The sequence below is a fragment of the Olea europaea genome, chromosome 10 (assembly GCF_002742605.1).
Source record: "Olea europaea var. sylvestris chromosome 10, O_europaea_v1, whole genome shotgun sequence".
NCBI lineage: Eukaryota > Viridiplantae > Streptophyta > Magnoliopsida > Lamiales > Oleaceae > Olea > Olea europaea.
This window is the reverse complement of record NC_036246.1, coordinates 12342203-12354724: the sequence shown is the minus strand read 5'-3', so window position 1 is coordinate 12354724 and position 12522 is coordinate 12342203. Positions and strand designations below refer to the sequence as shown.

The 12522-nt window shown below is 32.8% G+C and overlaps 2 protein-coding genes across 2 annotated transcripts; one reads left to right on the top strand and one right to left on the bottom strand.

Annotated features, from left to right (window-relative positions):
* Positions 1 to 608: 608 nt before the first annotated feature.
* LOC111401258 (lysine histidine transporter-like 8) lies at positions 609 to 4356 on the top strand. The gene is made up of 5 exons (XM_023028916.1): positions 609 to 1026; positions 1543 to 1676; positions 2566 to 2996; positions 3187 to 3318; positions 3400 to 4356. Exons 1-5 carry the CDS (start codon positions 641 to 643, stop codon positions 3886 to 3888), a joined length of 1572 nt encoding a protein of 523 aa, XP_022884684.1. The 5' UTR covers positions 609 to 640; the 3' UTR covers positions 3889 to 4356.
* Positions 4271 to 8769, bottom strand: LOC111401259. Its single transcript, XM_023028917.1, has 2 exons — positions 8482 to 8769; positions 4271 to 4652 (listed from the first exon to the last, which is right to left on the bottom strand). Exons 1-2 carry the CDS (start codon positions 8592 to 8594, stop codon positions 4445 to 4447), a joined length of 321 nt encoding a protein of 106 aa, XP_022884685.1. The 5' UTR covers positions 8595 to 8769; the 3' UTR covers positions 4271 to 4444.
* Between the last annotated feature and the right edge of the window lie 3753 nt (positions 8770 to 12522).

Below are 12522 nucleotides of genomic sequence, written 5' to 3'. Positions count from 1 at the left end.
TCAGATGTCACTTGTCCCAATAATCCCTATTTGTTGGTAAAAGATTATAAGCCAATCAAAATCAATTTCAATTGCATACTTCGTTGAATTCACAACTTTTATCCATATACTTTATAGGACTCATAGCTCTTATTTTTCTCTGCTCATTCACATCGTTTCACATTTCATGGTGATTGAGTCAAATTGAAAAAAAGAATAATAATTTCCAATAAATATATATACACAAAAATTTTAATCTAAATAAAAGTCAAGAATCGATCTTTGATCACATAGTTTATGAGTTTCATAACTTTTCATTCACAAATTTCATTAACTTCTATCAAAATCTATTAAAAATCAGGTTATATTTCCCACCAAAAAGCCGCATAGTAAAGAAGTGAAATCTGCATGGCGTCTGCATTAAACCAAATAAATTATAGGACGTGTAGCAACTTTTTTGCTTGTGATAATCTAATTAAACTGATTTGATATAATAGCAGCCAAAGTGGGCCGGGTCGGTCAAAGTTTCAAAGATACCACTTTATTCTCTTTCCACCATACCCCTAAAAAAAAAAAGAAAAAAATTCTCTATATATACACACAAATCATTCAGTTATTTTCTCACTCTAAACCTCCCACAGTTAAACAAAATCATTCGAAAATGAGTGAGGTAGTGGAAGTAAACTCAAGCCCAGTAACGATCATCAAAAACCCATCTGGAACAGAATCTCCGGTTCAGGTGATCTCAGCACCACCATACCAATTTACTCCATCACCATTGATTTTTGACTCAGCTCATCAGACGAACACTAAGAGCCCATTTGCTGTCGTTACACCTTTAGCGAGTCCGATGAAAAAGGCCATGAAAAGCATGCAGAACTACCTTGAAGAAATCGGTCATCTGACGAAGCTTGATCCACAAGAAGATTGGCTTCCAATTACTGAGTCAAGAAATGGGAATGCTTATTATGCTGCATTTCATACCCTAAGTTCTGGAATTGGAATTCAAGCCCTTGTTCTTCCTCTTGCTTTTACTGCTCTTGGTTGGTAAGTATATAAACTTTCGACTACATGGTGGGAACTGGGAAGTTACTTAGATTGACATAAAAAGTAAAAATTGTTTAAAAATAAGTAGCTTGCTTATTTTTATTTTTACGATTATGAATATGTTTTCCTTAGTCGAACTGCCACATGGGTTGATTATCATTAATAATTTTTTTTAAAAAAATGTAAACATGAAAATATAAAACTTTGGAAGAGACATATGACTTACCTTCATTGTGTTAAAGCAAATTTTGCTTATAATAAATCTTATTTGCAACAATTAATTAAATCTCAGCGTGCTCACAATGCAAATCATATTCATTTTTAACAAAGGCTCGACTGTGTACAATTTTCATAAATAGGATAGCATCGAGATTTCTGTTTAAAGTCTATATTTTCTTTGATATTAAGTGAAACGATCTTCATATATCTAAAAGTTTAAACTGTAAAAAGTAAAATACGTTTTTATATAATTAAATTTTGTGTGTTAAAGTCTGCTTATGTTTCTCTAAATTGCAGGACATGGGGAATTATATGCCTATCATTGGCATTTGTATGGCAATTATACACTTTGTGGCTACTAATACAACTCCATGAATCCGTCCCTGGAACTCGCTATAGCCGTTACCTCGTGCTCTCAATGGCTGCTTTTGGTAATTAATGATCTTCCAATTATTATCTCTAATAATTATATTATATTATTATTTTACGGTCTATTCTTCGTCTTTGACAGATTGAACAAAGTCAATGATTTTACAGTGTTAGTTAGGCTTTAGACCTTGACAGGTTTCTAACTTTGCTTTTACTTCTTGAGAAGTAAAAGAGTTTAGCCCCGTTTGCCCCCATTTTCGGAAAATGAAAATGGGTGGAATAGTATTTTTTTGAAAAATTAGTTGTTGAAAAAGAATGAAAAATTTTCGATTTACGTATAATATTATTTTATAGAAGATTGTGTAGTAAAAAATAAGAGAGAAAAATGGAATATAATTTAATCGGGGCCAAACGGGGCTAATTTAATTGGTGTTTGAAAATTAGTTTTCAAATTAGCTTCCCCTTCCTGAAGAGCTTTAAAAGAAGTCACAATGATTTCAAAAGCTCATTCTAACTTTTCTAAAAGGTTCAAAAAGCTCCTTCCGACTTCTTAAAAAGTCATGTCAAACGAATCATTTGTTACATATTCAAATGTAAAAAGCAGGTGGTAAAGCCTCTCTCGTGAGAACATCCACGGTAGATCAATATGCTTGATAGTGCCTCTCAACAAATCACATCCACTTGAAAATTTGTGTAGAAGTTTAGACAAGTTGTACGATACCTCTCAACCAATGACATCCACTTGACAATTTGTGTAAAAGTATAGACAGGATAAACTCTAGTTTGTTCATATTTGTTCATTGTTTCTCTTACCTGTGTGACATGTTCGCGACTATGCATATGATACATGATATAGAATAGAACCATGATTTTAGTTAGTTTTCTTCAATATCTTTAAAAAAGTCACGGTTTTGACAAAATAACTAATACGACTAGAGGATATTGTTTCAGGTAATAAATTGGGAAAGCTATCGACGCTTCTCCCAACCATGTATCTCTCCGGAGGCACTTGTGTAACCCTAATAATGATTGGCGGTGCCACCTTAAAAATCTTCTTCCAAATGGTGTGTAGCAACCTTGCCTGCAATGCCGATTCAATAACCACCGTTGAGTGGTACATCGTTTTCACTTGCTCAGCCGTGATCTTGGCTCAACTTCCCAACTTGAACTCCATCGCCGGAGTATCGCTGATCGGCGCTGCGACGGCAGTCACATATTGTACCTTAACGTGGGTTTTGTCTGTCACCAAAAACAGGCCAAACGGCATATCCTATGAATCCTTAGAGACCAAATCGGATATTGCTAAAATTTGCAGCATTCTTAATGCTCTTGGAATCATTGCATTTGCTTTTAGGGGACACAATCTTGTCTTGGAAATACAGGTTTGAAATTTTACATCTGCTTTAATTAAAAAAACCGAAAGACACTTTACATATATTAATGAATATAATTGTACATTTTTCGGTCCTACGTCAATTGTGATTATTAAAGTAAATTTTCTGTTATTGAAAGTTCAATGTATAAGTACCTTATTTTGCCAACATAGTAAAACATTTGGAGTTGATTTCACAGGGAACCATGCCTTCTAGTCTAAAGCACCCATCTAATCTGCCAATGTGGAAAGGGGTGAAATTTTCATATCTAATCATAGCCTGCTGTTTGTTTCCACTGGCAATAGGAGGCTATTGGGCATATGGGAACTTGGTAATTCTTCATTCTATATATTGATTTTTTTGTAATCTAGCTTACTATATATTCCTTGATGACAATGCACTTCATGACCAGATGCCTACAAATGGCGGGATTTTGAGTGCATTGGACAAGTATCATGGACATGACACGAGCGAGGCAATTTTGGGGTTGACATGCCTCTTGGTTGTGATCAACAGCCTCACCTCTTTCCAGATATACGCAATGCCAGTCTTTGACAATCTCGAGTTCAGGTACACTAGCAACCGGAACAGACCATGTCCATGGTGGGTTAGGACATTGCTGCGCGTGTTCTTTGGATGCCTGGCACTCTTCATAGCCATAGCTTTCCCATTCTTGCCAAGTTTGGCTGGATTGATAGGAGGAATTGCATTACCAGTAACTTTAGCATATCCCTGCTTGATGTGGATTACTATCAAGAAACCCGAAAAGTATAGTGCAATTTGGTATCTCAATTGGTCACTTGGATCTCTAGGAATGATATTAAGCTTTCTACTAGTATTCGGCGCAATATGGACTATAGTGACACAAGGAATAGAAGTCCACTTTTTCAAGCCCCAGTGAGTTGGTCAACAATGATAACTTGAATCCTGGTAGAAGCCAGTTACAAGTGTTGCTAAGAAGTCCTGTCTTCTGATGTAGGCAACTTAAAAGTAAATGTAAGGTGCGCTATGTATGTGAAATCAACACAGCTGAGGGGTGGGCCATTTGATAGTCTGTTCAATAACAACAAATATTGTCTGTATTTCCATTCCTTTGTAGACAATAAAACAGTAATTAGGACATATAATGCCAGCACAAACACCAAATCTACAGCCCCCCGGCAAGATAAATCCATCAAGAGACACAGAAAGAGAGGGTATTGACAATGCAGCCATCGAATTAATTAATCCAGTCCAACCAAAACATAAAACTGTTCAAACTGGAACCGTCTACCTTATCCATCTTGTAATGAACTAATCGTATCAATTATATTGTTAAATAAGCTAGCCTCAGGTACAATTACATATACCAAAAAAAAAAAAAAAAAAAGAACAGAAAACGAATAGAAAACTAAAAGCAATGGCCAAGGATTTTCACAATCTACATGATTGCAAAAGAGTTTTCACTTCATTGATTTCTACATAGATAATGGAAGAAGCATTCTTCGCTTCTTTTTCCGGGCCAATCTTACTTGCTTTGTAATTTTCATGCATAAAAGTAGTAGCATTGTAATAAATACCAAAAAAACAGCAAGTTTCAAATGTCTAAAATATAAAGAAACGGCAGAGAAAACGAGGAATGCTAAAATGATGAGTTCCCATATCACGAAGAGAGCAACATCGACCCTACATCCAAGAAACACAGCATATCAGAAACGGAAATTCTCGGAGATGCATAAGCACAGACGACGAACTTGTTAGAAAAGAGAAATAAAGGTATATATAGAGAATATGAAACAGACATATTTTATGAAAATAACAAGCAACACATTTAAAAATGTAATGCAAATACAAGTCCAAGAACTTGCAAATCCAGTCAATGTCTTCAGCAACCAATCAAAATTTCAATTATAGAAATGTCTTAGAAACTCAAAAACACAATGTGCACAAATAAAAGAAAAGACCTTAGCAGGTCTAAAACAATCGGTTCCACTATGTAACCATCGAGGTTAAACATCCAATTTTTAGAACATCAGAAAACGAAGGATAAGACGACAATACAGTCACCAGATGGGTAGTACATGTGCCATACCATGCATAAAAAGCCTATATAGGCAGCAATTAGTCCACAATATAAGCTTATGGATCTATTAACCTGGTCATCAATGTGTGTAATGCAACTTATTCAAATATATTGGAATGTCTGTGTGCTTGTTGTTTATTGAGGGATACACATATTGTAAGAGTTCAAGTTTCCACCTCTTTCTGACCAATCGTTCCAATTTGCAATCAAAGTAACAATGTAACACCCTGAATTTAAATAAAATAATCGACCTTTACATATAGCCAAAATAAACTCATTATTCAAAAGTTAATTACCTTCCATATTGAGATCTATTTTCCAATGAACACAGTCCGTGCCTGCAAATTTCTGACCAATCGTTCCAGGACACCTTAGTTTATTTTTTCTAAGTGCTCCATCTTTCTTCAGAAATTTCAGCTTATGCAAAATTGAGTCCCATGTATCTTATTTTTATTTCTTCTTCATTACGTGTGTTCATTTATCTACCTTAATTTTTTGAAGTTCTGCACTTCTCGCAAATATAAACACAGTAACTTTTGCAAGTTAGATTTGACCTTCTTATATATCTTGTTGGCAAAAGTCCATTACTTCCAGAATTTTCAGTTTCACAGATACTCTCAAGATAATGCAAATGGATTGGTGCATATGCCTTAATAATCCGCTTGTTTTGTTTATGCATGAGATTAGATTAGGTGAGCTGGATTCCAAATTTGGAGCTGGAGAAAAGGGACCCTACATGGAAGGCAACTAACCAATGAGTACTTGGTTTTTTCTGTTAGATTTATAGTCGGTTGTTGATTATACCAAGAAACTGGCTTACTACGTTTATTTTTATTTTTGGATGCAGTCAAAGATAAAAATAAAAATAAAAATAAAAATAAAAATGTACAAGACGATGCCTCTTTAATCCTAATAGTCTCTGAAGTTTAGGAAAAATCTCAATTAAGTCTAAGATATTCAAATGTTAATACATTAGTCGTTATGGTTTCACTGTAGTCACAAAGTAGTCGAATGTGTAACAAACTTGTTTTTTATGCCACGCACTTTGATGGAAGTTTGTGTTGAAATTATTTAGGTACACTGTGTATGATAAGGCAGTGTATTACATTGGTCAACCAGTCCCATCTTAATCAGATTATCCTTATGAGAAGAACATAACTAAACGGTTTTGGTGTTAGTGCAGGGTAGGAAGCCACTTCCATCAATTCCCCTCCACACGTGAACACACTCCTGTGCGTAACTTCTTTCATGATTATTAACAAATCTGCCCTAATAACATTTCATCTTCCACCAGACACCCCAATTCATCCTCCATTTGCATCCTCTGCAACCCCTAAAAATTACAACTCTACTGTCACCGCCTGCCCCTTGAACTTGACACTCCCACCTTCACCAACCTAAATTCCACATCAACTTAAAGACACCCTTTCCTTCTGTTAGAAATCAAACAAAGTGCATATGTTATTACTAGGTTAAAAATATAAATTAAAATTTAGATTGAAAAGTTTAAGTAGAAGTCTGTGAAATAGAAAGTGAAACAGATGAGATTTGAGAGAAATCGGAGAAGAAATATAGATATCTAAAAAAAGAACTTGGAAGAAGTGGTCAGAACCTAATTATCAAGCATCAACTCAATTTCATCTGCCTTTTAGAATCATCTACATAATTTATGCAGTTTAGATTTATTACCATCCAATTATGAATATTCACAGTGAAAGATGCTTTGATTGGAGAAACATTTATTTGTGGTGATCTAGGATGGCCAAAAGCAACCTTGATATGCTGCAGCAAATGATTGGGGATCTGACAAGGTGGTGGCATCAGTGGTCAACAGCTATGATAATGACAGTGAAGGAATGAAGTGGTAGAGGTGGCAATGAGGAATCAAGTCGCAGTGAGAATTGAATCAGAGGATGATGAGAGTGGATGAAGAGAAGATCTGGCGGTGAACATGGGTTACGGAGGTGGCTGTGTTTCATTATGGTTTAATATTTTTAGCTGGTTTAATTTTTATTTTAGATAAAAATATTCTTGATTAATTAGTTTTCACTGAGACTTATTTGCTGATGCAGACACATTTCAAGATCGGTTTAGCATGTGTTTTATTTTTTTTCCATTGATGGCCCTTTCGCTATGCATACTGCACATGTATGATGCTTTTTGTCTGAATATTAACAGATTTTTTTTAAATTCAACTACCTTCAGAATGAATAGAAATTTGAGAGACCATTTTATCGAAAGCTAAACATTGACTAAAGTGAGAATTTACTGAATTCAATGTATTGTTAGCATATCTAAACCAAACTCTTACAACATTAGGAAGTGGACCTCTTCTATTAATATAAGTATACACACACTTGTTGTCAATTAAGCACCTTAACTTGCATGAAGTCTTATCCACTGAATGCAATCTTAGAGAATGTTTCTCTGGAACAATTGATCTGGTAGGTCTCAACATAGATTAAATTATGTAACATGTCTCTTCTATAACTCAAGTATTTATGCAGGTTGGGGAATTCTCCGTCTTTTAAGCATAAAACTGTTTTTTTTTTCCTCAACTAATCACTTAGACACTTACCCACATCTGACAGCCCTTACTGAATTAATTTAATTTCAATTGAACATTAACTGTATGAATGATAGTCCACGCAATCTTCTCCTGCGTCACCCAGCGAACACTTAAAAGTAAGTAGTGATTTTTCCCAATTAATCAAGTATTTATTTTTCCATTATATTGATATTAGCTTCTTATATGACAACAACTCTATTTAATTGAATTCTAACTCAGAAATTTATGATGTTCAAAATTTTCGTAGTTTACAAAAAAGAACTCTAATAGAACAAATGGAAAACTTATTGTGACTATTCTCTACAGTCTCGGATAGACGATACTACATGGTTTAAAGGTTTCACTGACACATTAATTTATTTCTGTATCTGGGGTGCTTATTGCTCTATTTGCTTGTATGCTCCAAGAACTTCTGTTTACTTCCTTTCATTGCTAAAAAAATATCCATGCGTATAGACATAACTAGAATAAAGACTGTTACAAGGTATTTATGGAATCTTAATAGCTCGAATCAAGTTACCATTGCCAGAAACCAATCTTGTAGAAATAATCAGACAGCAATATATATGTTAAGATCAAAGTTCTATTCCAAAATGCCCTAATGAATTTCTAGACCCCACAATTCAATACTCCCCTTGTTCAGTCAAAAATTTAAATAAATACAAACCCAAGTTGATCTAATTCTAGCATTAAAATCCCACAATACCGAAATTTCAGCATGAAAGATGAAGAGAAAAAGGAAAATTAAGCATACAATCACCAATATCAGGATTGAGGAAACCCTAAATACCAAGAAGAGAGAAACAATAACAATTGATGAAAGGAAAAAGAGATAATGAAAGGGGGAAGTATTAAATAAATACCTAGAGGTGGTAAGATTGGAGGTGGACGAGAAGAAAGAGACGGAAGCCCAGCCTTGTTTGGATCGAATTTGATATTCTCTCAGCTGCTCCGCCAAATTTGACCGCGTTATCATCCTTTTCAATCTCTATCGCCAGACACCTGCCCCCTCCCTCTCTATATTTCTTTTTCTTTCTTATATATCTATAATATGTGTTTTCTACAGGTGGGTCTCAGTGGGCTGAGAGCAGACGGCGGCGGCGACGATTTTGAACGGATGATTGAACGGGAAAGGAGATGGCAAAGGCATTAACGTTCATATCGGTATATGGATGTCGTATTACTTTGAGATAATTGTTTCACTGGTACTGAATTTAGATCCATGTTTTTTATTGATCACTGAAGTTTAAAATATCGAGTTTTGATTACTGAATTTGAGTCCATATCTTCAATTACTCACTGAAATTTAAAATATCGAATTTTGATTTATTCATTGTAAACTCGATATTTTTCAAAATTCAAAATTTATGCTAATAAGTAAAGTAAGGCATTTTTCAAAGTTCAATAACTAAAACTCAACATTTAAATTTTGATGAACAATCAAAGACATGGATTTAAGTTCAGTGACCAATTAAAGACGTGGGTCTAAGTTTAGTAACCATTGGAACAATTAATTCTATCACTTTCATTTTCGAGCAAGTTTTAAAACAATAACAAAAATTTATTTAGTTTTTAGTTTTTTAACACGATTTTTAAGCTTCTAAAGTCTAAACTAAGCCAAACGTGCTCTTAAGTATATTCGTTTTCCTTAATTAAGTAAAATAAATCTTTATTTTAAAATTAACATGTCATATTTTAAAATAAAGTATTGATTTTTTTTTTCTAATAACTATAATTATATATTTTATAAGCACACTATTTCAAGCTTAACAAACATGCTATTTTTAACTTCAAAACATTCTGTTTTTTAGAGTGAATTCCTCCGTGTCCCAATTTTTCCTAACCATATCAATTTTTATTCTTAACCTTTATTTGATTCCAACCTCCGAACATTGCGTCAACGATATGCGAACTTGATGAAAAATGTCTGTTTAGTAAAAGATCACGAGATAGTTATATGGCAATATTGTCCAAACGTAATCTTTCTCCACTTTAAATACTTTTTGTTTAATGTAATAATTTGTGATAAAGTAATGTTCAAAGTGGTGAAATATTGCCTTTGAACAATTAAAAACATGAGATATTTATCACTGCCTGTATTGTGGACATTATACCTTCTATATAGCCCGACGTTTATAGTCCAAGTGGACACCATTCGCACAATGTCAAAATGTTAGAAATAAAGAGGTGACATAAACTAAAGATTGAGGACATGAATGTAACGCTTGGAAAATTTTGGGGACTTCAAAGGAATTTACATTTTCTTTATCTTAAACTTTTCTCTTTTCCTTTTGTTTTCGATAGTGGAAGTTGGAGTTAATAATTTATGAACTAGTCTACACGTATAGAATTTGGCTTTCAGAATTTATACAGAAGACTTGGCAGCAATCTGTCGAATAATGACAAAAAAAAAGTAGTAGATCAAACCAGATGTCGTCACACCTGCATCTGGTGCAATTCTGTAAAGTATTTTTTGACCTTAGCAAGTGTGCTGTATTATTATTATTATTTTTTAAAGATTTTTCTTTTTATTTCCCTTCTGATTTTCAAAGTTCAAAATAAATTTTAAGCCATGACTTCGTTAAATTTGAAATGATTTTTGAAAGACTAAGGTTACTATATTTGGAAGTGAATTACAATTGGATGAATCTCAAATAATTTTTGGGTGTAAATAACGTTAATCATTTGAAAAAAAAAAAGAATAAATAGAAATGGATGGTAGATAAATGAGTAATACTTATAAATCTCTCGAAATAGGTAAATTAAAAGATATTTTAAGAGTTTGTAAACAATTCGTAAACATGAGCCGATCATGGGCTAAATTCAATTATTGATAGAACTTTTCATCTGGATCAAATTTTATTACATTAGTGTGGACCCAAATCGATCGACACAAATTCGATTGCATTTTGTGTATGTTTGGGGAACCATAACTCCTTGACCTCTTCATTTCGTCTTCATGTCGACAGACAGTGTTGCCTCTACGAGAAAGGAGAAATCAGTATAGAAAAAACAAGGTAAGATAGGGAATAAAGAAAAAGGGTGAGGAGTGTGAGAGAAGGTCAGGATGAGATGGTAATACAGTTGCGTTCACGAGGATAGGTGTTGGAGGTCGCGTTGGGGGTAATGAAGAGTGAATTTGCTTTCTTTTTTTTTTTCTAAATTATAAGTATTGTTGAAAATGTTACGAAAAGAGAGAAAAAGAAAAGTTAAAACTCAAGTGTGTATTATTAAGAACTAATGTTATATATTTATAGGATCCAAATAAGAGTTATAATTGGATTGAAATATATCTTTTAAACTAAATAAAACTTATCTGTGTATCATGATAATACTAAGTAATCATCAATAATTATCTTACAACCTTGACAAAAAAATCCAGTCGGATAAAACATGATCGAAGGAAAAGAGTACAGCTATTCCTTTGATTTCAATTCTCGTATCAAATTATTCATGTCTCGTACATCGATGTCTTCAATATTACACTTTTTGGTTAAGTATGTTTCATATTGTCTTCCATAGTTTTCAAATAACACCGTCTGCATACGAGATATTTATCAACCTTTAATGACTGTAGTAACATGAAATCCGAAAATTCTCATACATATAAAGTATTATTTTGAGGGTAAATGCATAGTAGGTTAAAGAAAACATCCTAATAAAGGAAAAAGAGTGTATTATTATTTTTAGTATACGGTATAAAAGTTGCCTGAACTTCTTCTAGAATTTTATATTTCGCTATATTTAAATACTAATCAAGAGTATATGTCTCCTTAATGGAACAACCTTCGTTAATTGCTCTATTTTCATTTGAAAAAAAAAATGTATTAAAATCAAATAACATCACACTTTAGGCGTGCCATAGATATATCAAATATAGTGCTATCAAATTATCCTTCTAGAACATCAATTCGTATTGTAGCATTTAAAATTAGTGCGTGAGATATTGTTGATATCTTTGGTCAATAAATGCATCTAAATAAATGATCTTTCAAAATTCATGTTCGTCAACATATGTACTCCTTTGCTTGTCTCCATTGTCGTGTCTATTTAGATTTTTTTTTTTTTTTCATTTTAGATATTAATTTTTTTAATTCATAAAACTAGATTCGATTTAATTCTTAACTCGAGATCCAACCCAGTTTTGATTTTTCATCCCAACTCAATTCCACTGAACTTAAAAACTAAGCCAAATCGGTCGAATCAAGGTTGAATCGATCGATTTGAGCGATTTAAATTGATTTTTGCCCAATCGGAAGTCTATTGGTTCATTATATTAAATATATTTTAGCACGAAAGTTAGAAGAACCTATTTTAGATTTTTAAAATATGTACTTTGAAAAAATCTCGTTTGATACTCGTTTTTAGTTTTTTATTTTGAAAAAGTCTACAAGTATTAGCAGTACTTTTTGTCAAGGATGGGTGTTCAATTGTTCATTGAGATCTAAAGTTGAGTTTTCAAAATTAAGGCACGTTTAGGGAGGGTTTATAAATGATTTTGAATTATAAATATATAAAAATAAATAGTAAATATTAGTTCTATAAAAATAATTTTACTTGCTTTCCTTTTTTTGTTTGTTCCAAATTTTAGGTTATTTTCTTAGTTGATAGTATAGTTAATTTCTTAATTTTCTAATATTACTTGTTATCGACAAATATGAACTATTCTTATTTGAACAGTAATCTAATGTAAGGATACATTAGAAAAATATAAATGCAACTTATATTCCCAAGTATATTATTTATATTTTTGTAATCAGTGTGAAAATGAAAACAATCCTAATTGTACGAGATCAATTTAATATGTAATACTTGCGAGTCGCCTCAAAATGTATGAATAAAAATTAAAAAGTAAATTGAATATCTATAAATAATTTATGAATATTAATAAACACATAGCAAAA